This window comes from Geotrypetes seraphini, chromosome 1 (assembly GCF_902459505.1).
Source record: "Geotrypetes seraphini chromosome 1, aGeoSer1.1, whole genome shotgun sequence".
Classification (NCBI taxonomy): Eukaryota; Metazoa; Chordata; class Amphibia; order Gymnophiona; family Dermophiidae; genus Geotrypetes; species Geotrypetes seraphini.
Window position 1 is genome coordinate 536,293,015 of NC_047084.1, and position 26,850 is coordinate 536,319,864.

Sequence of the window (26,850 nt, forward strand, 5' to 3'; positions counted from 1 at the left end):
AGCGGTTGTTGCTTTCACCAACCAATCGTCCAAGTAGGGGAACACTTGTAGGTTGTGGGACCTGAGAAAGGCCGCTACCACAATCAGGCATTTGGTGAACACCCTGGGCGATGATGCGAGACCAAAGGGCAGCACCTTGTATTGATAGTGGTGATTCTGAACCTGGAATCGGAGGTAGCGACGTGAAGCCTGATGGATTGGAATGTGGGTGTAGGCCTCCTTGAGGTCCAGGGAACATAGCCAGTCGTGTTGAGAGAGAAGAGGATAAAGTGTGGCAAGGGAGAGCATTCTGAACTTCTCCTTGACCAAACACTTGTTGAGGTTCCTGAGGTCGAGGATAGGACGAAGATCTCCCGTTTTCTTGGGTACCAGGAAGTAGCGGGAGTAAAAACCTTGACCCCTCTGGTCTTGCGGAACTTCTTCGATGGCATTGAGGAGGAGAAGGGATTGGACCTCCCGAAGGAGGAGAGGAATTTGGGAGGAGTGAGAAGCAGACTCTACGGGAGGATGATCTATGGGTAGAGTTTGGAACCTTAGTGAGTATCCGTGACGGATGATGTTGAGAACCCACAGGTCTGACGTGATGGCCTCCCAGCGGTGGAGGAAGATGGTGAGGCGGCCTCCGATAGGCTGAGGAAGAGGCATGGAAGGTTGGAGACTGGCTATGCCCTGGAGAAAGGAGTCAAAAGGGCTGAGGGTTTTTAGTCGAAGGGAGAGGCTTGGTCGCCTGGTGGGACTGAGAACGAGCCTGAGTGTGTTGCTGTTGTTGGTGGCGAGGCCGGCGGGATTGTTGCTGAGGAGGATTCAGCGGCCTGGCAGAGAATCGACGTTGATAAGAGGACTGAGGCCTGTATGGTCGTGCCGGTGGAGTCTTCTTCTTCGGCTTAATGAGGGTGTCCCATCTGGTCTCATGAGCCGAAAGTTTTTGTGTTGTGGTATCAAGAGATTCCCCAAAAAGTTCATCACCAAGGCAGGGCGCGTTGGCGAGACGGTCCTGGTGGTTCACATCAAGGTCAGACACCCTCAACCAGGCTAGGCGTCGCATGGCTACAGCTAGTGCAGAGGCTCGTGAAGTAAGCTCGAAGGAGTCGTAAATCGAGCGCACCATAAATTTTCTGAGCTGAAGGAGGCTGGAAATCTGCTGTTGGAAAAGTGGGATTTTACGCTCGGGTACATACTTTTCCAAAGCAGAAAGTTGTTGGACCAGGTGTTTCATATAAAATGAAAAATGAAACGAGTAATTGTTGGCTCTGTTAGCCAGCATGGCATTCTGGTACAGGCGCTTTCCAAATTTGTCCATAGTTTTTCCCTCTCTGCCAGGAGGGGTGGAGGCATACACACTAGATCCCTGAGATTTCTTTAGAGTGGACTCTACGAGGAGGCTCTCATGGGGCAATTGGGTTTTATCAAATCCCGGGATCGGGATGACCCGGTATAAACTGTCCAGTTTTTTAGGGGCACCTGGGACAGTCAGTGGGGTTTCCAAATTTTTATAAAATGTTTCCCGTAGGATATCATGTACGGGGAGTTTAAGAAATTCCTTGGGAGGTTGGTCGAAGTCCAAGGCTTCTAAAAATGCCTGGGACTTCTTGGAGTCGGACTCAAGTGGGATGGAGAGAGCCGCAGACATCTCCCGAAGGAATTTCGTGAATGAGGATTGCTCGGGCTTGGAAGTGGTTTCAGCCATAGAGGGTTCCTCATCGGTAGAAGAGGCATCCTCTTCGGTACCGAGTGGGGATTGCTCCCACAGGTCTGGGTCCCTGACAGCCGGTTCAGTATGGCGTGTTTTAGAAAGGGACTTGCCAGATCGCATGGATACGGTGCCGGGGGATGAAGACCGGCGTCGATCCCTGTCCCTGGAGGAATGGTGCCCATCCCGGTCCCGAGATGACCGGCGTCGATCTGGGGCCTGGGTCGGGTCCTCTGCCGAGCAAGTCTGAAGTACAGGCTGAGCAGATAAGACCGGCATGGATGTGTTCAGCGGTACCGAGGGGGTGGATACCGGTGGGGCGGTACCAGGCTCGGTCTGGACTGGTACCGGAAGGAGCGGTGCCAGTATGGTTGGAAGGAGCTGTTGGAGTTGCTTCTGTAGCTGCTCCTGAAGTTTGTCCTGGAGGATGGCCGAGATCCGGTCCTCCAATGGGGGCACCGGTACCGCTTTAGATTTCTTCGGTACCATAGGTGCTGCTCGACGCTCCGGCGATGAGGAGGCCGATGACGAGGCACTCACCGTGATCGGAGCGGAGCGTTTACGGGATCGGCGGGACGTCGGAAGAACCGGTGTCACCGCTGTAACAGGAGGTCGCTCAAGGGAAGTGGAAGGCTTCTTAGCCGGCTTACCTGGCGCTATCGACCCCGAAGGAGGATCAGGCGGTGTCGATGTGGCCGGTGCCGATTTAGGCGGTGCCGTCGACGTCGGGGCCTGCTCCATGGTAGAACCGGCACCGAAAAGAATATTTTGCTGTATTTGCCGGTTCTTAAGTGTGCGTTTCTTGAGAGTTGCACAGCGGGTGCAGGTGTCAGCCCGATGCTCTGGACCCAAACACTGAAGGCACCAGTTGTGTGGGTCAGTCAGAGAGATCGGGCGTGCACACCGCTGGCACTTCTTGAAGCCCGGTTGCGGGGGCATGAAGGGAAACACGGCCTCCGCGAAATCAAACCCGGAGGCTTGTATGATTACAACAGGCCCCGCCGGGGCCGGCTGCAAAAAAGCAAAGAAAAGACACGAGTTTTTTTTTTTTTTTTTTTGAAAAGGAAAGTAAAGTCAAAAGACAAAATATAGAACAAAAAGGATCAAAAAAATCGCGAGCGGGAAGGCAAAATAGAGTTTTCAACGGCCGTTGAAAGCACATGCGTCTTCTTCGCTCCGCGGAAACGAAGAAACTGGAGACCACGCACTCCTCCGTCGGGCGGGAAGGCACCAGCGCATGCGCGGTGCGGCCAACTAGAACTTTCTAGTTAAAAAGGTCCGTACCGGGGCTCCGTCGGTGACGTCACCCATACGTTAAGAATATGCTGCCTGCTTGTCCTGGGATAAGAATATACACAATACTATACAGGTCTTATATTTTCAACAAGGATTCAATGCAGCTAAAAAAGACTTTGTACAGCATTACAATATGCACTCATGTGTGTGTTCTCTTCCCCTTTCTCCCATGTTCTATACTCTTATTCTCTCCATCTTCCACATTCTCCCACCACTGTATACTATCTCCAGCCCCCTTTGCATTCACTCCCAAGAGCAAGAGGAATAGCCTTGTCAAACCAAAGCAAGTTATGGATTTTGTTGAGGGCTGAAGAAAATTAGAGCTGGGGGATTAAACCCTGGAGAGGGAGATACAGAGGAAGGATAGGGGCCTAGTGTAAAGAAACCTGGGGGGAGAGAAATGGGATGGGGACTAGTCTGGAAGGAGCAAAGAGAGATAAAGCTGGGGGAAGAGTGAAATCGTGTGTGTGGCCTGCAGGAGATCAGGCAGAAGGAAGAATAGAGACAGAGTTGATAGAATAGGGGAGACAGAGGATTTATGATGGGAATTATGTACAAAAATGTAAATTAAAAAAAATTCTGCAGAATTTTGTTCAATTCTAGAATTTTAAAATTGTATAGAACTCCACCAAATTTACTGTTGTACTCTCCTCCTCTTCCTCCCTCTTGTATTCTAACCTTTCCCATCCCTTGCCTCATTCACTTGCATGAGGCCCTCCTCTTGTTGGGACTGAGTTCCCATCAGCCACTTCTACATGCAGTACTGCAGTATGGGTGAGATTTTGCCAGCAGGGGACTGAGAAACTCAAGCAGTGCTGGAAGATGTGGTACTGCATCTGACAGCAGCAGCATTAGGAGTAGGTATGCACAGAAGAGTAAGCAAGAGTGCTAACATGTACATATGCACCCCACGTGCATATATAAACAGCTACACACAAGAGAACTATAGAGTATGAAAACTACATTACCTCCCTTTTCTTTGAATGGCACTAGCTTTTGAAATCCATACCATTTTTAGCATGGTAACATGATTCAAGGCATCAAAGGACTTCTGTAATTTAAAATGACATTTATCATTGCAAAATAAATAGCCTTTGTAACACAATGCACATGAACAGGTGTAAGAGAATGTTATAGAAAAGGAAATATGGCCCTGACAGATAGTATTCCAGTGACCAGTAGAGACCTCAAGACTCACCTATAGCATGTTAGAACAGAAGATTAGGGTCTTACCTTGATAATCTTCTTTCCAGTAGAAAAGCATGAATCCTCAATCTGTGGGTAGTGCATCTTCGCCTATGAGGGATGCAGAACATATCATCTTACATTCTCAACTCCGCCTCCCTGCATCATCAGGCATTGTCCTCTCTCCTCAGTTTGCACCAAAGCAGAGATAACCCCTTAAAAAGGATAAAAAACAAGGAGGGTCACAAGGAAACTATCCGATCGCATACCTTTGATCTGCTCTGCAAGAAAATACAACTCATTAACAAATGCAACATAGCATCGACAAGGCAGAATGAAAACAACCACCTACCTCAGTGTAACCTGCACTAATTCTTGTTTGGCTTTGACTTTGTCAAGAGCAAACCTGTATAGATACTCCTGTCTCTGAAGCCATAGCTTCATATTGTTTCATTTTGTTTGACTGCCATTAGACAAGCCTGTGCAGAAACATACCTGTCTGAGGCTAAAAGCAGGCTACACTGAAAACTGAAAGGGTGGGGCTTTAGGACTTGTGCTTTTCTACTGCAAAGAAGATTATTGAGGTAAGAACCTAATCTTCTGTTCCAATGCAAAAAGTACAAGTCCTGAACCTGTGGGACATATCAAAGCAGTCCTTCAAGCCTAGGATGGGAAAGAAAAGCCTGCTGCTAGCACCATCCTTTTGTGCAGCTATATACACTCTGTAAAACTGTGTAGTTTGGACCACATAGCTGTCTTATAAATCTCCTCTGCCAAAACCATCCTGGACTCTGAATATGAAGAAGCCACACCTATGGTGGAATGCGCTTTCAAGAAAATTGGTGAACTTTTACCACATCCTATGTAAGTAGAAGAAATAGCTGCCTGAATCCATCTGTTAATCAAGGCCTTTGAGGCTGGCCTTCCCCTGCGTCCAGAGCCTGTTAGGATGAAGAATTGATTTGCCATCCTAAAATCACAGGGCACTTCCAGGTAACAAAGAAGAACCCTTCTGACATCTAGCCATGCTAGTATTTTGTCCTGCTTCTTTATGCCTTTTGCCTGGAATGCCAGCAGTTAGACCTCCTGATTCACATGGAACACCGACACCATCTTTGTCAGAAAAGAGGGAACTATATGCAAAGACACTCCCACCTCCATAATTCTGAGGAATAGTTCTCTGCATGACAGGGCCTAGAGCTCCTAAACTCTTCTAACTGAAACAATGGCTACCAGAAAGATCGTCCATCAGCATGGCCTCCCACTAAGGCTCGTGCAAGGCCTTACTCAGAGCCCTCAACACAAGGTTAAAGTTCCATAACGAACAAGCTGGACACACTAGAGGACTCAACCACACTACTTCCTTCAAGAACCTGGAAATGTCAGGGTAAGAAGTCAGTGACCCTCTCCAAATGAGCTCAAAAATAGGAAAGTGGCAACCTGGATATAACCTGGATATTTAAGGAACTGACTGACAGGTCCTTTTCTAGGCCTTCTTGAAGGAAAAATAGGATCGTGGCAATCAGAGCCCTAACCAGCTATATCTGTTGGTCTGAACATCAGAGTTGAAATGATTTCCAGGCTTCCGTGTAAGCCACTACTGTCACTGGCTTCTTGCTACGGAGGAGGGTAGCTATGACCACCTCTGAGTATCCTTTTCGTACTAGGGCTGCATGCTCAAGAGCCATGCCATTAACCCAAAGTGTTCCAGATTCTCTAAGGCGATTGGGCCATGTGTGAGCAGTGTCAGATGGAGAGAAAGTCTCAGACTCTGATTTCTTTGCAACCGAACTAAACTAAACCTTAAGTTTGTATGCCGCATCATCTCCATAAAGATAGAGCGCGACATGGTTTACAGGTAATTCAATAAATGAGGGAAGGACTTAATAAGAAATTAGAGATTATAAAGAGGATAGCTAGCTTTACATTTTAAATAGATAGCTTTACGTTTTGGAGAAAAGAAAGGTTTTCAGATGCTTTCGGAATAATTGGAATGAGCCTAGGTTCCACAGCGGGGCAGGGAGGTTATTCCAAAGCTCAGTGAATTTGAAGAAAAGGGATTTCCCTAATTTACCTGCATACATGACACCTTTTAACGAGGGGAAAGATAGTTTGAGTATGTGGGCGGATCTGGTAGTGTCAGGCCTCGAAGAATTCAAGGAGAGTGGAATTAGGGGAGGAAGAATGCCATATAGGATCATGAAAATTAGGCAGGTACATTTAAAGTGAATCCTAGAAATCACCGGAAGCCAGTGAAGTTTTGACAGAAGCAGGGAAACATGATCGAATTTGCTTTTTGCGAAGATCAACCTAGCCGCAGTGTTCTGGATCCGCTGAAGTCTTTGAAGATTTTTATTGGTTAGACTTAGATAGATGGAATTACAATAGTCCAGTCTGGAAAGAATGATTGATTGTACAAGGACAGCAAAATGTTGTTGGCGGAAGCAGGATCTCACTTTCCTCAGCATGTGAACTAGATCCACATACCATGGGCGATGCAGCCAATCTGGAGCTACGAGGATCATCAGCCTTTGATGCGCTGCTATTCATTGACCAAGGCTAGCTATTCCCCTGGAGCAACCGAGGTAATAACTGATCTTATTGTCTCCATATGGAATTTGGGCACTTTTAAAGCTGCATCGACCAACTTGAGATCCAGAATTGGCCTCCAGTCATCAAAATCTTTCTTTGGCATGATGAAGTACGAGGGTCATTTCACACTATTTTTTTTTAATTTACATGTTTCATTTTTTTCAAGTATTTCTTTACAGTCTTTCAATATAGTCTCCCTGCTTTGCAATGACTAAGTCCCAACATCTGGGAAGCTTCATTATTCCATCCAAGACACCGTTTTAGTTCAGTTGCCGAATGGCTCTTCCAGAAATGCAAAACGATGTCCATGCATAGGTTGTTTCAACTTTGGAAAAAGCTCAAAGTCTGGTGGTCTCATGTCTGGACTGTAGCCGTCTTCATGTAGTTTTTCAGTGACATTTCCTATGTGCAGGTGAGCGTTATCGTGAAGAATGAGTGGCCCATCCATGAGCAACTGAGGTCAGGTTTTGTGCATTTTTCTGTGCATTTTTTTGCAAAAAATCATAATATAATGCTGAGACACTTCTTCCATATGGAACTTGGTCTGCAATGATGATGCCTTCATGATCATAAGCAAAAATCATCATTTGTTTGACTTTTGATTGAGCTCATCAAAATTATTTTGCTCATGGGGAAGATGGAACTCTCCACTCGTCACTGAAAAACTACGCGAATATGGCTGGGAGGTGTTACCTCCTGCTCCCTACAGTCCAGACATGAGTCCACCAGACTTTGACCTTTTTCCAAAGTTGAAACAACCTATGCATAGACATTGTTTTGCATCTCTGGAAAAGCTTTCTTCCGCCGGTACCCGAGCCATTCGGCAACTGAACAAAACGGTGTCTTGAATGGAATAATGAAGCTTCTCGGAGATTGGGACTTGGTCATTGCAAAGCAGGGAGACCATATTGAAGGACTGTAAAGAAATACTTGGAAAAAAATAAAACATGTAAATTAAAAAAAAAAAAAAAATAGTGTGCATTATTTATGAAATGACTCTCATATCTGCCCAAGCTCAATTTGACCTCCGGGACTTCTTCCACCGCCCGGATCTGCAGCAGCCCTGGCTACTTTCTCCAGCCTCTCTTACAGGAAGTTTATGAAAAAATCTCGAGGCAGCTGAAAAAATTTGACCTTGTACCCCTCTTGAATGATGTTCAGTACCTACTGATCTATATAAATTCATTCCCAAGCCTCCCAAAACTCTGCAAGTCTCCCACCTTTCTGGGGAAGAGCAGAGAAGGATTTGGCATCATTGAGACTTTTTGGAATTGGTTTGCCGAATGGGCCCTGATGCGGTGTTTCGTCCAGAGGCACCAAACTTCTGCCTAGTTCCTTGAAAATTACCTCTGTGAAGAGAAGTTTGCTGAAGTCTGCCAAGGCCGTCTGTAGCCTTGAAAGGAACCATGACTTGACCCTCGAGACACATGTGGTTTGCTATTCAGGAGAGACTTAGGATGCTTGTCCATTACACTGGACAAAAGATTATCTAGCCCTTTGCTAAAAAGCATCTGTCCCTTAAAGGGAAGCTTGTTCAACGTGGCTTTGGAAGTCAAATCTCCCGTCCATTGTCTGATCCAAAACATCCTGAGGACGGAAATAGAGTAAGCAGACATTTTACTCATGACTCTAAACATGTCATACATAGCGTCTGTAACATTATCCACCCTGTCTAGGGGTATATGTTTGCCTCCAAAGTCAGAGCCTGGCGTAGCATTTTATGGCAGGCGCGTACCACAAAGAAGTCACTGCTTTAAGATCCAAAGCCAAAACTTAAAATTGCCTTTTGAGAATCAAATCTAGTCTGCATGTAGGGTGCGAAATCTGAGGCAGCTACAATACTACTTTACCCTAAAGCAGAAAAAAAGAAAAGAAATAGACCTTTTTTACCTTTGTTGTCTGGTTTCTAATTTATTCATCTTGTTGTCATACTCTTCCTTCCATCTACTGTCTGCCTTCTCTGCCTCTTCCATATGGCATCTGCTCTATTTTTATGCATCTACCAGAAACTGGCTGCCTCTCCCTTCCATCTCTCCCTCCCCCCAATTGGTCTGGCACCCATCTTCTTCTCTCCGCTCCCTCCATGGTCTGGTATCTCTATCTTCTTCCCTTTCATCTCTCACTCCCTCCCCCAGGTAGTTTTTAGCATCTCTCCCCTCCTTTCCTCCCTTCAGATTTGGTATCCGTCTCCTCCCCCTCCCCCAATGCTCTGATATCTCTCTCTCCTCTCCCTTTCCCTTCCTTTTCTGCTCTTCCTACTCAATTTGTTTTCTTCCTCTTGTCTACTTTACCTTTCAGTCCTCCACCTTTCATTGTTTCTACCTACAGTTTGCCACCTCTTTCCTTCACCCCCTTCCAGTATCTCACTAACTCTATCCTCTTCCCTCAATCCAGCATATGCCCTTTTTTATCCCCTCCTTCCATCCAGTATGTGCTCCCCTCTCTTCTCCCCACTTCACTTCAGCGTCTGTTCCCCTCTCTCCCCTCCCCACTTCCATCCAGCGTCTGCTCCCTCTCTCTCCACTTCCATTCAGAGTCTGCTACCCTCTCTCCTCCCCACTTCCTTCCAATGACTGCTCCCCTCTCTCTCCACTTCCTTCCAGTGTCTGTTACCTTCTCTCTTCTCCCCACTTCCATGCAGCTTCTGCTCCCCTCTCCTTCCCCACTTCCATGCAGTGTCTGCTCCCCCCTCTCTCCTCCCCATTTCCCTTCGGTGTCTGGGCAGCTTCCTGAATGGCTGTGGCAAGTCTTGCGAGAATTTGTGGGAGCCATTCAGGAAGCTGCTCAATGCTAAGCAGCAGTGCCAAAGCGCATTCCTGCTCAGTATAGCTGAAGCCAGAACTCGCAACAGTGACTCATTTAGAGGTGGAGCAGGAGCGTGGAAAGCTCGCTCCTGCCTGCTACACCTCTGAACCACCAGGGATTCCAGGTACGCAGGTCATAGTAAAGGCACAGCATGCAGGATATCGGCAGAGAGGATGTACAATGGACAGGACAGGGAGGGAGGATAGGGTGCAGAGCCTGGCAGCCCGGCGGAGGCCTTGCGATATGTCTGGGAGGAGGGGCAGAGCAGCGCTGGCCCATATATAAACTGAGATATCCATTTTTGGGGTCAATTTTTTGGCCCCAAAATCTCAGTTTATATTTGAGTATATATGGTAGGAAGCTGGGGTGAGATAAGCATATAAACAAACTACATTTTTGAGTTTAAATGTTTTGAAAGTTACTAAGGACTGAATAAATGACCACTCCATCTTACCTGTGACTACACTGTGGTCTTATTTTATTTTGAGCATTGGCAGTGTAAATGTTATCACAGGGACAGGGCTTTCAACCCTTGAAAGCACGCCAAACTGTGATTAGCGCCCAGTGAGGTCGCCTGTCTGTGGACTGTGACCCGCTGTGCGACAATGAGAAAAGAGTTATTTTGTTTTCCACTCTTCTCATCCTTACTGCCCCTCGTTCTATCCATTTACCCTTCCACTGATGTCTGTACTAAAGCAGTATATCAAGCAAATAAACCATAAGTCATTTCTATTCTGAAGACTTAATTCAAGCAAACATACCTCTTTCACTTTGCCAGAGTCAATAACAAAGATGACATCATTGACTGTGATGCTAGTTTCTGCAATATTTGTAGAAAGAATCTATAAAAAAATTAAAGTCAATTAGCCTGAAAATGAAAATGGCATGATGTGATTATAAAATACTTTATGTTAACAATAGATACTTGCTATTTTGCGGATTCCAAGAGGAGGGATTTTCAGCACCTTCTTTTGGTCTGATGTCTGCATGTTGGAATGGAGCATAAAAACTTGATACCTGTTGGCAAATGAGACATGACTGAAGTAGAAGGTATGGTCAGAAAAATATAAAAGCAGTGATAAAAGCCGACGTTTTTTACCTATGGGCATTATCAGCAAATCGCTTGTCATCAAAGAGGATGCGATCCCTCAAGCCAACAATCTCATCATAGCCAGGCAAAAAGATCAAAATCGCCCCTCAAAAATAAAGAGAAATCTGGATAAAGAAAATAGACTTGGGGGCCTCTTGAACCACAGACACAAAAGAAGGTAATTTTATAATAGAGTGACTAGGCATACAGTGGTGCCTCGCATAACGGACGCCTCGTACAGCGAACGCTGCGCATAACGAACTTTTTGTCTTGCTCCCTATAACGAACTTCGTTTCACACAACGAAGTCGCCCGAGGGGCCCGGGGGGGGGGCGGAACTACTCTCGCCGCTTTCTAATGTGAGCCGGGAACAGCAGCACCCTCCTGTCTGAATGCAGTGTTCCATCATCTCCCTCCACCTTACCTTAAAAACCGAGTTTTCCGGCTTTCTTTTTCGGCCAGCCACACACTTTCAAAGAGCAGCACATGCGCGCATGCTCTGTTGTTCAATCTTCTCCTCTGACGCAACTGGAAACCGGAAGTTGCAGGAGAGAGAACATTGATCAACTCCAGCAGCTGCGCGTGCACAGCTTTTTGAGATCGTGCGGCTGGGTGAGGGAGAAGGCTGGCAGGCTCTGCATGTGAGGTGAGGTGGAGGGAGGGAAATGTAGGGCTGCAGAACGAATTATTTTGTTTTACAGGTATTCTTATGGGACAACAGGGCTGCAGAACGAATTATTTTGTTTTACAGGTATTCTTATGGGAAAACGCGTTTCACACAACGAACGTTTCACATAACAAACTTGCTCCTGGAACGGATTAAGTTCGTTGTGTGAGGCACCACTGTATATTGTATGTGCCTTTATAAAATTCTAGTATAACTGGCAGATACAAACATTTACACCAGCTCAAGAGCACATATAAATGTTTGTACATAAAGTGTACAAGCACGCTGATTAAGCAATTTGTAATCAACATGCATACTTGTGAACTCTTCCCAACTCCACCCAGATCACTTCCCCAAATATGCCCACCTTAAAAATATGCACCTTCTTGATTATGTGCATGCATTTAAGCCATTCATATTTTATGAAAAGTATTTTACAAGCATATGTGGCCACATATGAGGAAAAAAGATTTTATAAAATTACCCTCATAAGGGTATTATACTCCGGACCGAATATCAAAATTCTACAAAACAGGAAATGGGCTATGTTGGCATAATTGTGGGAAGAACAACACTTTCTTCCATATTTGGTGGGAATGCCCAATTATTGCTTTCTTCTGGGAAGCCGTGGTACTTAACTTGATGAAGTGTACATTGCTATACTACCCTATACTTGCAGAAGGGTGCCTACTTAATTTTCCAATAGAGGGGATTACTAAAGAATCACATAGGTTAGAAATCCATATTTTTACAGCAGCAAAAATCTTAATGGCAAAAATTTGGAAGAAACCATCTGCCCCCTCTTTGGAAACGGTTTATAACAAAGTAGATTATGTTTGCCTAATGTCTCAGCTGACAACTGGAAAACATGAACGTTTAATTCAATTCCATAAGATTTGGGATGTGTATACTCAATGGAGAACTCAAAAAGTAGATCGGCAATTGTCTTATTCATATTATAAATACTAGTGTGAGAGATAATCTGAGTGTGGGAGAGAAGGGGCGTTATAAATTGTATATTCTCAAATGATGACAATGTATATGGCACTCTAATTTTGATCAACTTGTATCTTTGAAAAGTTGTTAAACAGAGATTGTCTTCCTTTGGGAGGGTAATTTTTTTCAATCTTTAGTCAATCAGGCCCTTAGTCACTGGAACTGTCTGCTAGGATACTATTTACAACTCACACAATTTACTGCATTAATATCTTCTATTTACTATTAAGATCTGAGACATACCAAGATGTTTATAACAAATCCCATAATTTAATGATCCCAAATACAATATGATCCCTAATATAATGACATGGCTATGGGTATGATGATGGCCTTTCCGAGATGAGTAGCTGTACCAGTACTCATAACATTAGAAAAGGAAAGCCACACTATCTTGGAAAGGGAAAGACAGGAGTTTAAGTGCTGCACCATATCCTTCCTCTTTCTCTGCAATCCATGTAGTAGAAACTAATGAACTGTAGGCAGTTTGCTTAAAAATCAACAGACTTTGGTGGTTGGTCACTGTAGACACTCGTTACACAGTTTTCACCTTATTCTGAAGCAAGGAAACGTTGCTGTAAATCTTTAAGACTTATATATAGACAAATGTAATTCCTGGGTATCCAATGCAATAACTACTTTTAATTCTTAACTTGTTCCTATCTCCCCTGTGCTTCATCTCCCAGTCATGTTGAAGGCAGCCAGCTATTTAAATAACCAGGCTAGGGCTGGCATCTGCCTCACAGTGACATGTGCACTAGAGACTGTCATGAAGACAAAATTTGTCCTTGTCCCCGTCCCCACTGACTCTGTCCCCATAGGATCTAGTCCCGTCCCTCCACCATCCCCACGGGCTCTGCCCCATCTGCACAAGCCTCAAACACTTATGATTTTTAAAAATCTTTTAAAGTATAAAAAGGAACAATATTTTGTACAACTGTTATTATTTCAAATTTGTGATTTATAAAGAAACTGAACTAACACTACACCAACTTGCCATCCTCTACCTTTTCAACCCCAATAATACATTGCATTACATTACATTTCTTTTATTCCACCAATACCTTGCAGTTCTAGGCGGATTACAAAAGGAAGAGATTCTGGTCATTTCGAGAAGATTACAGGGAAGCTATTGATTGTAATATTTGGAGTCTGGTGATGGAGTGAGGATATTGGTTATACCAAGAGTTTGTCTTATCTGACTTACTACCCAAAGGAATCCTAATCCACCTTGTTAAAATGTCTAGGGGTACAAAATATAACCTATTCTGTATGCCCTAGTGGGGAAGAAATATGCCCTATGAAGCACTGTTATGATTTTTTTATCTATGGATGAATTAGACATCTATAATCTCAGAATTCAGTCTAGCTCTCCTGTTTTCCACAATTTATCCTGAAATAGAAATGTCCTCTAAGAAGATGTATGATAGCAGGACCTTCGAAACTCCACTGTTGTTAATTCTGTTAGCAGGAATACACAGAATCCCTGTGAAAGTTTTGCCAGTTTTCACCAGCCGTTTTGCTTGTTTTTCCAAAATATCAAAACATCCCCATGTCATTCTCTACCTCCCACTCCTCTGCAATATATCCACTAGGGGCAGACTATTGCTCTAGCTGCCTGCAAGAGAAGCATTCAAAACTCAAGTCAATCCCTTGGTGGCTTCTTCTATAGTTTATAAGATGATTCACCTGTGTAACATAATAACATAGTAAATGACAGCAGATTAAGACCTGTGTGTTCCATCCAGTCTGCCCAACAGTCACATTCATTGTTAAGACAATGTTGAACCAATAATCCAGTATATTATTACATTTTACATGCTAAGTTCCACTATAAGATGTCTTCCCCTCTCCCTGAGATATACAAGACCTGTACTCAGATGATAAGAATGTAGTATAAAATACGCATATTTGCTCCTGTTCCATCCTTGCCAATTTTAGGGTTTAGACCATTAAAAAAAAGTTTGCCCTGCACTGGCTCTACTTCCCAGCTACCAAGATGTCATTAAAACCTACTGCAGCTCATCCTGATCCATCTTGCCACATACAGGACAGACCCACAGAAGTCCATCCAGCATTAGCTACATTGCCTCACTACTGGAGTTCCCTGCTGTGATAAAAGGGAGGAATTCTTGACTTCTTCCCATGCAATCTGAGATTAAATGCAGTGTGTGTGTGGGGGGGGAGGGGTCAGAAAAAGCACAGTTACTTACCGTAACAGGTGTTATCCAGGCACAGCAGGCAGATATTCTCTACATGTGGGTAACGTCATCCACGGAGCCCCATCGATGGGGCAGCTTTTCAAGCAAACTTGATTGAAGATCTTAAAGTTTGCTAGTGCTGCACCACGCATGCGTATGCCTTCCCACCCCACTAGAGGGCGCGTCTCCTCAACGTGGTCCTCAGTTCAGTTAGCTAGCAAAGAAGCCAACCCGGGGAGGAGGGAGGGTTGCGAGAATATCTGCCTGCTGTCCCTAGACCACAACCAGAGCCTGCAGCTCACTGACTCTGCGAGAAGACGTGAGGGCAATCAGGAACACCACCTTCCAAGTGAGATACTTCAGATGAGCCTTATCAATGGGTTCAAATGGAGGTTTCATCAACTGAGCCAGAACCAGATTAAGATCCCAAACCACCGGGGGAGGCTTGAGTGGAGGATGAACATTGAAGAGGCCCTTCATAAATCAGGAAACCACCGGATGGACAGAGATCAATTTCCCATCAAGCGGCTGCTGAAAGGCAGCAATCGCACTAAGGTGGACTCGAATAGATGTCGATTTGAGATCAGACCGAGACAAGTGTAACAGATAACCCAGCACGGAAGACAAGGAAGCCGACAGTGGCTCCAGACTGTTACGGTAAGTGCTTTATCCCAGGACAAGCAGGCAGCATATTCTCTACATGTGGGTGACCTCCAAGCACCATCCAGGATGGGACGGTGGGAGAGTTGGAAATTTAAGAGAACAGATTACGCAAAATCGACTGGCCGAACAGTCCGTCGCATCTGGAAAAAGTATCCAGACAGTAGTGAAAGGTGAAGGTATGAACCGAGGACCAAGTGGTGGCCTTGCAGATCTCCTCAATAGGCGTGGACCTGAGGAAAGCGACAGATGCTGCCATCGCTCGGACTTTATGCCCCGTGACCCGACCCTGCAGTGGGAGACCAGCCTGAGTGTAGCAGAAGGAAATACAAGCAGCTAACCAGTTGGACAAGGTGCGCTTGGAAACAGGATGCCCCAACCGATTTGGATCGAAAGATATGAAGAGTTGAGGAGCCGTCCGATGAGATTGGGTGCGTTGGAGGTAAAAAGCCAACGCCCTCTTACAGTCAAGAGTGTGAAGCACCACTTCTCCGGGATGAGAGTGGGGCTTAGGAAAAAAACACCAGAAGAACAATGGACTGGTTGAGGTGGAAATCCGAAACCACCTTAAGCAAGAACTTAGGATGAGTATGAAGGACCACCTTGTCATGATGAAAAACAGTAAAAGGCGGGTCCACAACCAGAGCCTGCAGCTCACTGACTCTGCGAGCAGACGTGAGGGCAATCAGGAACACCACCTTCCAAGTGAGATACTTCAGATGAGCCTTATCAATGGGTTCAAATGGAGGTTTCATCAACTGAGCCAGAACCAGATTAAGATCCCAAACCACCGGGGGAGGCTTGAGTGGAGGATGAACATTGAAGAGGCCCTTCATAAATCAGGAAACCACCGGATGGACAGAGATCAATTTCCCATCAAGCGGCTGCTGAAAGGCAGCAATCGCACTAAGGTGGACTCGAATAGATGTCAATTTGAGATCAGACCGAGACAAGTGTAACAGATAACCCAGCACGGAAGACAAGGAAGCCGACAGTGGCTCCAGACTATACTCAGCACACCACGCAGCAAATCTAGTCCATTTCTGGGAGTAGCATTGTCGAGTAGAACCCTTCCGAGAAGCCTAGAAAACACCCCTCACCGACTGAGAAAAACCGAAGGAGGGCATCAGGTGGAAAGGAACCAAGCAGTTAAGTGTAGAGACTGCAGATTGGGATGCAGCAGCGACCCCCGATTCTGAGACAGCAGAGAAGGAAATACAGGCAGAAATAGAGGCTCCCTGACACTGAGTTGGAGGAGAAGGGAGAACCACGGCTGTCTGGGCCACCAAGGAGCTTATCAAAATCAAAATCGTGAGTTGACCTGAGCTGCACGAGAGTCCTCAGAATCAGAGGAAAAGGAGGGAACGCATAGAGGAACCTGCCTGTCCAATCTAGAAGGAAAGCATCCACTTAAAGACAATCCGGGGAGTAAATCCTGGAGCAGAAGCGAGGCAATTTGTGGTTGAGGGGTGAGGCGAACAGATCTATCTGCGGCGTCCCCCATCGAGCAAACACCTGATGCAGAGTCGAGGAATGGAGCGGCTGGAGAAGGCAACTCAATTTGTCCGCCAAGCAGTTAGCTCGCCCTGGATGTAAACCGCTCAAAGGAAGATATGATGGCGTATCGCCCACTCCCAGAGCCGAAGAGCCTCCTGGCAAAGAGACAGGGAACCCGTACCCCCCTGATTGTTCACTTAATACATCGCCAACTGGTTGTCCGTGTGTACCAGGACCACACAATCCTGAAGCAAATGCCGAAAGGCAACCAGCGCATTGAAAATGGCCCGAAGTTCCAGCAAGTTGATGTGGCAGAGACGGTCGGCGCTCGACCAAAGCCCCTGAGTCCGGAGGCCGTCGAGGTGAGCTCCCCAGGCATACGCGGAGGAGTCCGTTGTTAGGACCTTCTGCGAAAGAGAACACCTCTGGAAAGATTGGAAGAGAGCGTCCACCAACGGAGCGAACGCCGCAAGGAGGGAGTCACCGCAATGTGCTGAGAGGCGGGATCCCGGTCCTGTCTCCACTGGGACACTAGGGTCCACTGGGGTACCCGGAGATGAAATCTGGCAAAAGAAGTCACATGAATGGTGGAGGCCATGTGTCCCAACAGGATCATCATCTGCTTGGCTGAGGCCGTGGACTGTAGGGAGACCTGCCGGCACAGGTGGATGAGGGTGGCCCGCTGAGGTTGAGGCAGAAATGAGCGTAGGCGAACCATGTCCAGAATCGCCCCAATGAACTGCAGAGACTGAGAGGGGTACAACTGGGACTTGGGGAAGTTGACCTCAAAGCCCAGACGCTGAAGGAACATAATAGTCTGTTGTGTTGTTGAAATAATCTCTCTCCGTGACGGTGTCTTGATAAGCCAGTCATCGAGGTACGGGAACACTTGAAGGCCCTGCGATCGCAGGGCCGCCACCACCACGAGGCACTTTGTAAAGCACAGGTGTCAAAGTCGGTCCTCGAGGGCCGGAATCCAGTCGGGTTTTCAGGATTTCCCCAATGAATATGCATGAGATCTATGTGCATGCACTGCTTTCAATGCATATTCATTGGGGAAATCCTGAAAACCCGACTGGATTACGGCCCTCGAGGAGGGACTTTGACACCCCTGTTGTAAAGGCTCGTGGGGACAAGTCGAGACCGAAAGGGAGGACATGATAATGCAGATGACGGTCTCCCACCTGAAAGCGAAGGAACCTGTGAGAGGCCGGATGGATCGGGATGTGAGTGTAGGCCTCTTTCAGGTCTAGGGAACACAACCAGTTTCCCTCGTCCATCAGGGGATACAACGTGGGAAGAGAGAGCATACGGAAATTCTCCTTGTCCAGGAACTTGTTCAACACTCGGAGGTCCAGGAGAGGGCGCAGGTGCCCAGTCTTTTTGGGGACCATATAGTACCGGGAGTAGAATCCGGTGCACTGCTGACACAAGGGGACCTCCTCCACTGCCTGGAGGTAAAGGAGGGCATGAGCCTCCTGGAGAAGAAGGGGGAGTAATGCTCTGTTGGAAGGACACTCTCTTGGGGGCAGGTCCGGAGGAGGAGTCCGGAAGTGTAGGGAATACCCCTCCCTGATGACCAAGAGGACCCAGTTGTTCAAAGTTATCAGTTCCCAGCGGCGATAAAAGGCATGAAGATGGCCCCCTATAGGGAGGGGAGAAGGCTCGAGGCTGGAGGGGGCTGGTCCGCCCCAACCAGGACAGTCAAAAGGACGTCGCAGGCTTAGCCGCCGCAGGGGTCTGAGACTTCTGAGAGGCCCTTTGCTGCTGCGGACGCCGAGGAGGTAGCCGGGAAAAAGCCAGCGTGCACTTTTGGGGATAACGCCGGGAAGGCAACTTGTACGACTTAGGAGGAGCGGGCTTCGCCTTGGGCTTGAAAAAGGAGGCAAAGGAGCGCTCATGCTCGGAGAGGCGTTTGGTGGCAGCCTCGATGGAGTCATCAAAGAGTTTGTTGCCCAAACAAGGGAGATTCGTCAGCCGGTCCTGTAGATTCGGGTCCATGTCAACTATACGGAGCCAGGCTAGGCGGCATAGCTACCGCAAAGGTGGAGACCCTCAAGGAGAGTTCAAAGGCATCATAGGTCACCTGAAACATATAAAGTCGAATCTGCGACAGCGTATCCAGGAGCCGGCGAAATTCCGTCCGGCGATGAACAGGCAAGTCCTCCTGAAAAGAGGGCATGGATTTGATGCACTGTTTTAGATATGAGGTAAAAGTAAAATTATAGTTTAGAACTCTGTTCGGCATCATCGAATTCTGGTACAGGCGCCTACCAAACTTGTCCATAGTCCGGCCTTTCCGGCCTGGCGGGACCGCCGCGTACCCTTGGAAGGATTAGACTTCTTCAAGGAAGATTCCACCACCAAAGATTGGTGGGAGAGCTGAGCCTTTTCAAACCCCTTACAGGGGACCGTCCGGTACCTGGACTCCATCTTGGATGGAATGGCCGGAATAGAGTAAGGCGCCTCCAAATTCTGGAAGAAAGTCTGCTGCAAAACCGGGTTCAAGGGGAGGCGAAGGCAGCAGAGAACGAGGGAGAAGCCTCCCTCGAGTACTGCACTGGCAGGTCAGTGTCCACAAGCATGGACGTCGAGGAGGCCCCGCTCAAAGAACGAGGGGGAGTCGATGACAGCCTGCGCTTATAGAGCCTGGAAGGCGAGGACCCAGGGGTCCGAGGAACAGAGGTCCGGGGTGCCCTCCTTGCGAGCCTCAGGAAAAAGAGTCCTTCCGACTCGGCAGAGAGGCTGGTGTCTTCGACCTCGAAGCCCCTCGGTGCGGAGACCGAAACGGCATGGAAGAACGGCAAAGACGAGGGTCAGACAGTACTAGGTCCAAGAGCTTGATGGATCCCATAGTACGAGGGCCTGGCGACCTACCCCGCCTTGGGGGAGAGTCCCTGGGCTGTTTGGCAGACTGCTACCTTGAGGAAGAAGTACGTTTGGGCCGGCGCTTCGACCGAGGACAGGCGGCGAGAGAAGTCCGCCTCGAGGGAGTAGGTGAGGAGGCACTCGAGAACGAGCGTCGAGACCGACACGCCTTGCCTCGAGAATCCTCGGCACGACGCTCAGGCTGGTCAACAACGAGCAGGGTTGAGGCCGGGGCAAGCTGAGCCAAGGCAGAGGAGATCTGCGAGGTTAAAATAGCCTTAAGCATATCCTCGAACATGGGCACCGAGTCCAAAGGATTTGGACAAACTGGTGCAGCAATGCGCTCCAATAAGGGTGACCTCGATAAGAGTATTCCCTAATGTGGAGGCACGCTTAGGAGGAGGTCTCATCGAGGCCAGCAGGACTACACTCACTGCCTGGGTGGCCAGAGATTCTGAGGACGGCTTCTTCAGTAGCTGAGCTGAACCTGAAGGAGGAAGAGGAGACTTACCTGTAGCTGAGGCCTTCGAAGCCGGAGCTGTCGAGGCTTTCGAAGTCGAGGGAGACTTGCTCAGGACCGAGGTCTTCGAGGCCGACGTCGAGACCGAGGCCTAGACCGGGGGCCGAGGTCTTATCCGCTGATGGGTCCATGTTGAAGAGTTCCACAATCTTGACCCACCATTGACAAAGAGACCAAGGCTGAAGGGTGGCACAAGGAGGGCAAGAGTCTGTAGGGTAGTGAACACCCAGGCAAAGGATACACCAACAGTGCGGGTCTGTGATGGCGATCACCCGACCGCACTGTGTGCGCTTCTTGAACCCGGTAAGAGGCCGGGATATAAGGCAGGAAGGAATGCCGCGGCCACTGCGAGGCCGGGCGGCCAAGGAAAAACCGGGGTCCCCTGGTCGCGAACGAAGAAGGAAAACAAAAAATTTATTTATTTTTTTTGTAATCAGTTGAAAAAGAAGAAAAGACGCAGCACAGCGACTTCCGATAAAATAATAAAAGAAGCCGTGGTGCAAGAAAGGCACTTAGATTCGCAGAGAAGAGAGACAGGGCTTTCTGGCTCCACGGAAAACTAAGAACTGAGGACCACGTTGAGGAGACGCGCTCTCTAGTAGGGCGGGAAGGCACACGCATACGTGGTGCAGCACTAGCAAACTTTAAGATCTTCAATCAAGTTTGCTTGAAAAGCTGTTCGCGACGGGGCTCTGTGGATGACATCACCCACATGTAGAGAATATGCTGCCTGCTTGTCCTGGGATAATGAGGATTTCTACTGGAAAAAGTCTAGAGAGAGAACATATTCCCCCTAAATTCACCTTAAAAAATGTACTTTACCTACCCAGTTTAATATTTCACCAGCCACCAATGTCAACGAGATAAATATACCGAAAATACCAAAGATTTAATTAAATAATTGAAAAATAAGCAACACCTAACATAAAATTCAAAATGAGGAGTGTGTGGTACAGTTAAGTAGCAAGTTGGAAAGAGAATTTAAAATTATTCAGCTCAATTAGAAGACAGGTTTAGACTCTCTGTATCCCATTTCATGGAAAAGGTATTGTTGGTTTTTAAAAAAGGCAAATATTTCAAGTAGTTTTTAGGCAGCAAAAATGTATAAGCCTAATTATCTTATTCTTCCTCAAGTGTATCTAGGCAAATTGTATTGCAAGAATAATGTTTTCATTAGAGAAAAGTTCATGTGGATAGCTGGTCACATTTAACAACAATCTTACAAATTGGTGTTTTCTGCATTACTGCTACGAGTCCAGGAGGAATTATAGAAACCACAACTTCAGGGCAAAAACCATCATTGCTCCTCATACAATTATATTTTAGCAGACTGCCTTGCTCTGCAAACACCTTGTCCATAACAGTAATAAGCACAGGTCACCTGACTCAGTTTATAGCCCATCTTCTCTACTCTATATAAATAATGTTTCAATAGTAAGGTACCCAAAATAAAAAACAAGGTTAACTAAGTAGTATTTCCATGGGTGATGTGGCATTTCCACCTGAATTAGGCTAAAGCTGTATCATGTAAGAATTACTAAACACTCAAAGCTGATGTTCAATAAACAGCTTTGTATCATAAACCTTCAAAAAATAATTCAATAGTTCTTAAAACCTTTCTTTAGTCTACCTAAATTACACCTCAACTATAACCTGTGGCAAAGTTTGTTATGGTTTAGATTTATTCTTTTAAAGGGTAAAAAGGGGCATAAAAGCTCAAAACAATGGTTAATATTGGTTGGATGTGCCCCCAGATGTCTGACTCAAAGAATGTCTCTGGATATACCACACGAAGTCCAACAGGTGATGCTGGTCTGTCAACCATTTCCAGCAATGCTGACTCTGAAAGATACGAAATGAAGATCTCATTATTGTTAGTCAAACTACAGTCACATGCAGGCATTTGGTATTTACCAGAATCACAGTTGTGGCATATGTTATATAGAAGATGCATAATCAAGTCCAAATCCACTTTTTCATCATCAAAACTATGATGATAAGCTTTCAGAAGTTCTCTGTCCTCTGAAGTAAGATCGTTGCAATCTGCCTGGACAAGGGAACTTTCATCCAGATTTCCAAACTCTAGTGAGGCACTGAAAACAAAATCATATGTTAATTTTGTCCTCATATATGCAGGGCAATATTCAAAGCAATTTAAACAGCTAGGAGAGGCTCCTGGAGGTTTAAAAAGTTTGGGTGGGGCTATCCACTGATATTCAGTGGCACTTAGTACTACTAACTATCACCATGGACCATTAAACTGAAAGCTGGCTATTTTGTCAGCAGTCTGATGGCGGAGTCAGCACTTATACGGTTAAGTGCTAATAGTGCACTTAACCACTTTAGTCAAGCAGCCCAATCAGACCGCATAAAACTCAGTTCTATCTTTAGCGGTGTTGGTTGGGTGGTTAAATGCTGAGTATTATACTTAATTGCGTGAGAGAGAGCTGGCTGCATAAACCTGGATATTCAATGCCTGTGCCTGGACATGGCCCTACAATTGAATATCCAGGAATATGGCTGCCAGAAGCTACAAAAATGTTCACCACCACCTGCTGAACATCTATCCTTAAATGTTTCCCTACCCCTCCCACAAATAAATCTCACCATCCTTCAATCCCCTGCCACTCTCCCCACTACAATATTTGTTATTAGATCAGCCTAAATGGAAGTCAACAAATGATGTGTAGGTGATATCTTTTAACTAACTCAATGCATTTGTGATTGCTTTTTCTCAGGTCAATGAACAAAAAGCAGGCATGAGATTGGTTGCACAGTTTTCTTAAATTTCAGTATATTCTGTATTAAGGGAAGCTGAGTGAAACCTAACACACCATTGTTTGATAAAAGTGGTTAATAATAAAAGCCTTGTATTTGATTCTCTATTTGTCCATTAGAAGAGCGCAGTATTCTACTCTCAGGTACATGACATTCAGGAATCTTTTTTTTTATTTTTTTTTTTAATATTCTTTATTCATTTTCAAGATTACATTAAGTGTTAAAATATATTCAATCACATAAACAATAAATATATCACTTAGAAATAATCAATGACACATCTCACAAATTCTTATCCCCATCCCTATTCCAACCCTCCCTCCCATAAATTCCATTCTCATATAAAACATGTAAAAATAAAATCCCCCTTCCCTTATATTCCACATAAACCACAGCTCTCGGTGGATTATACTTGTATCTCAATTTAATTGCTGTGAACCGCCTAGAACTTTCTGGGTATGGCGGTATATAAAATAAAATTATTATTATTATTATTAAAACACATATAATTAAAACAATTGAAATATACAGTAATTAAACAAACCACACCACATATCTTACACATAAAACAAAACAAAAAAAAATAAGTAAGCGCTTAATTCGCTTTCACTTTGGATTTTGCTAAATTTTTCACACTAAGATAGAAAGCCATCATGAAAGTGCTTTTTATTCTAATTTCACCTTAGGTTTTGATAATTTTTAATGCACTTAAATAAAAAATAATCATCATAAAATAGGCCTTTCAAAACAAATAGGACTTAAGTTGTTTCCTAAAAAATATAAGGGAACCAATTTTACACAGCTCCTCAGGTAGCGAGTTCTAGAATTTTGGGCCTATTACTTGAGAAGCTTTTCCATGGACTAAAGACTATTTCTTAGCATGGTGGATAGAATAAATGGAGCATTCTTATTCATAGCCTTAGAGACACAGACAGTACCCACTCCTTCCCCTGGTCGTTCTCTTTCTTTCATACTGTCTCCCTCCCCAGTCCTTTACACTAGCTTCGCTCATACCCCCTCTCTCCCAAGCCATCACCTTGTTTCTCTTGCTCACTCAAAACAGTCAACTCCTAAGCAACTACAGTAATATGTTCAGGAGTCTTCCATTTATTACTCCTACACCTTGATATTTGCAAACCTGCATTTCTCAGCTCTGCATCTTGATTCAGCTCTCTTTAAACTTGAACCACATGGCACAGGAAATGAGAAGTCCTTAAGTTTCAAGTTCCGTAAGACTCAACACCATGAGACTACCCAAATTTCCTGCACCATGCAGCTCAAGTTTACATAGAGCAGAATCATGGTGCAGAGCTGGAAAATGTAGTTTGTGAGGAAGCTCTGCATAAAAAAAAGAAAGAAAATAAAACCTGAAGGTATGAAAAATCTCAGATTCCAGAGGGAAATTTCTAGGCATCATGGTGACCACAGTGCTTGGCAATTGTCGCGCCTTGCACTAGAATTTATTTTGTTTGTTACTTTTGAATTTAATGATTATGCATTTATTGATTTTATATTGTATTATGATAATGTTTTCTTTTGATTGTAATGTGTTGAATGCTGATATTTTGCCAGCAAAAAGAATTGCCCCAAACTAAACTTAGACTTGCAAACATTGCAATCCATATCAAATTAACAGATCATCTGCATTGGTGTGGGGAACCGATCTAACAGGATTTAGTAGAGATAAGACAGTTAAAAACATGGGCCCGGATGCACTAAACTCACCGTGCATCTAACAATCATCACTAAGCCAGTTTAGCATCGAACATAATTTACTGACCGATGCCCACAATGGCTCACCATGGGCTTTTACGTGAGTTCATTACAGCCTCCGACTCTGCCATGCAAATGATATCATTACTATTAAAATGAGATCATTAATATTAAAACGAGCACCTCGATCAATGCCCTAAAATCACTTAGGCATGCACTAAATCTAGCAACACCTACTAACGACCCTAAATTACTGACCAGGCCTGCAATAGTCAGCCACGACGGCCCCCCTAAAAGGCATTAGGGATGCCCACTCCCTCCTGCCTCAGAAACATGGACCTCCCACACACACACTCCCGACCAGCCCCCTGTAAAGATTGTAGCCACTTAGACCCCCCCCCCCCATACTCCTGAACATCCCACCCCCACGAGGATCGTGGCCACCCAAACCCCTCATACACTCCTGACCCTCCCCCATGAAGATTGTGGCCATCTGAACCCCCACACACTCCTGACCCCTCCCCCACAAAGATCATTGGCAGGAGGAATGCTCATTCCCTCCTGCCTTTGCCACCTGGCCTTCCCACGTCCCCCCTATACCTTATATAGAAGAAGACAGCAGAAGGGATGCCAAGGGAAAGAGTCTTAGGCACCCAAGCCAATCAGGGCCTTAGGCCCATCCCGGTGCATCCCAGGATGCACTGGGAAGGGGAAGCCCACCATTTTGGAGAGGCGGGCACTAAGCATCCCTCCTGCTGTCTTCTTAACATTTTTCTGTTGATCTTCATTTACAAACTCTGACTAGTTTGAACGTTCAAATTATATTCTGGAAAATCATGAAACAGTCCTCAAAACTACCATGTTTTGAAGAAACCAATGTTATGCAAAGCTTTTATTTTATCTACTCTTTGTATAGAAGGGATAGCTGCCAACATCATAGTTTTTGTGGTTATAAAAATGGCAATCAAAGGCACAAAAGTAGACTTCTCAAGGCATTTAACACAAATTCAAATTTAAGAGATCAAAGGCTTCACAAATTCAAGCCAATAATCTGTCAACCTTTACAAATTTACTCACACTTGGATGAATAACTAGGGCCTGGATGCACTAAAGATACTGACTGGATCGCTGTTGGCCGATTCTCTGGCCGATTCTGGACGAGGGATCGATGCACTACCAAGTTTCCATGCCAATGATTTGCATGGAGGTGCAAATCATTTGCACGCAAACCCGAGCGATTGACACAAGTGCAGAGCCCTAACAGCAGTGACAGGGGAAGCAGCCTCCTGTCATTGCTGTTAGGGCTTCTTTTTTTTAATGGCACAAATGTTGTGCGTGTGTTACACATGCACAATTTGCCCCATTAAAGAAAAAGAAAAAAGCATCCTGCACTGATGGCCCTCCCCAATGACCCCCCCCCCCCTACGAACAGACACAGGGATGCCCCTTCCCCAGTGACAGTGAAAATGGAAGGGGAAGCCAACTCCTTCCTGCCTGGCCGATAACCCAGCACCACGCCTCCATCTGGTCCTGAAACCCCTCGCCACCGACTCCCCTCCAACCATCCTCTACCCTTTCCCTCCTGCCTCTGGATGCTACTCACGCACCACCCCCCTCCGGTACCTTTGTTAAACGTTGGGAGCTGGAGGGAAGCACGGTCCTTTCAGCTCCGAGTCCTGCCCATCGAAAATGACAGGCCTTCCTCTCGCCAGTGCACCATGTGATGCACAGGGAGCAGCCTAAAGCCTTGATTGGCTCAGATGCCTAAGGCCCATCCCAAGGGGCCTTAGGCTCCTCTCTCTGTATCCCGTTGATGCAAGGGAGGGGCCTAAGATCTGACATCTAGAGACCTGTTGGTTGTTCCGATCACTAAAACCACACTTTTTTATTATTTATTTGCATTTCAAAATAAATTTACAGGAATCCACTTGTTACAGTAATATAGAGCATAACCCTTTTAGGGAATAATATGATTTACAAGAAAAGATTATTCCAATATGAAGCAAACAATAAAGGAAAAAAAATTTTTTTAACTTAAATCATATTAAAAATTAACACAATTTCTCTTCCTTAGACCCCGATTATATCTTGGGAGAGACAAGAAATAAGATAAGGAGAACTATTTATAAACTCAAACTTTTAAAGGAAAAGGCGTAACGTGAATCATTCCAGCTTATTAATTATTACAGCCCTATTTCATATTTTCATTAATTTTTTTCATATCCAAAATATTTCAAAGCTGGTCTGGTGAAAAAAGCACATATTTGCTGCCAGCATATTTGATTTGACACTT

The 26,850-nt window shown here is 45.6% G+C and overlaps 1 protein-coding gene across 5 annotated transcripts in view; it reads right to left on the bottom strand.

Annotated features, from left to right (window-relative positions):
• The window catches only part of YTHDC2 (YTH domain containing 2), a 217,440-nt gene that overhangs the window by 107,657 nt on the left and 82,933 nt on the right, over positions 1–26,850 (bottom strand). For 3 of the 5 annotated variants that reach the window (XM_033929088.1, XM_033929090.1, XM_033929087.1), the window contains exons 14-19: positions 21,981–22,159; positions 10,668–10,764; positions 10,498–10,585; positions 10,330–10,410; positions 4,220–4,282; positions 3,955–4,037 (exon numbers count right to left, since the gene is read on the bottom strand). In XM_033929088.1, coding sequence (XP_033784979.1) covers positions 3,955–4,037; positions 4,220–4,282; positions 10,330–10,410; positions 10,498–10,585; positions 10,668–10,764; positions 21,981–22,159 — 591 coding nt within the window. The remainder of the gene's footprint in view (positions 1–3,954; positions 4,038–4,219; positions 4,283–10,329; positions 10,411–10,497; positions 10,586–10,667; positions 10,765–21,980; positions 22,160–26,850) is intronic. The other 2 variants (XM_033929091.1, XM_033929089.1) reach the window with 1 other exon arrangement.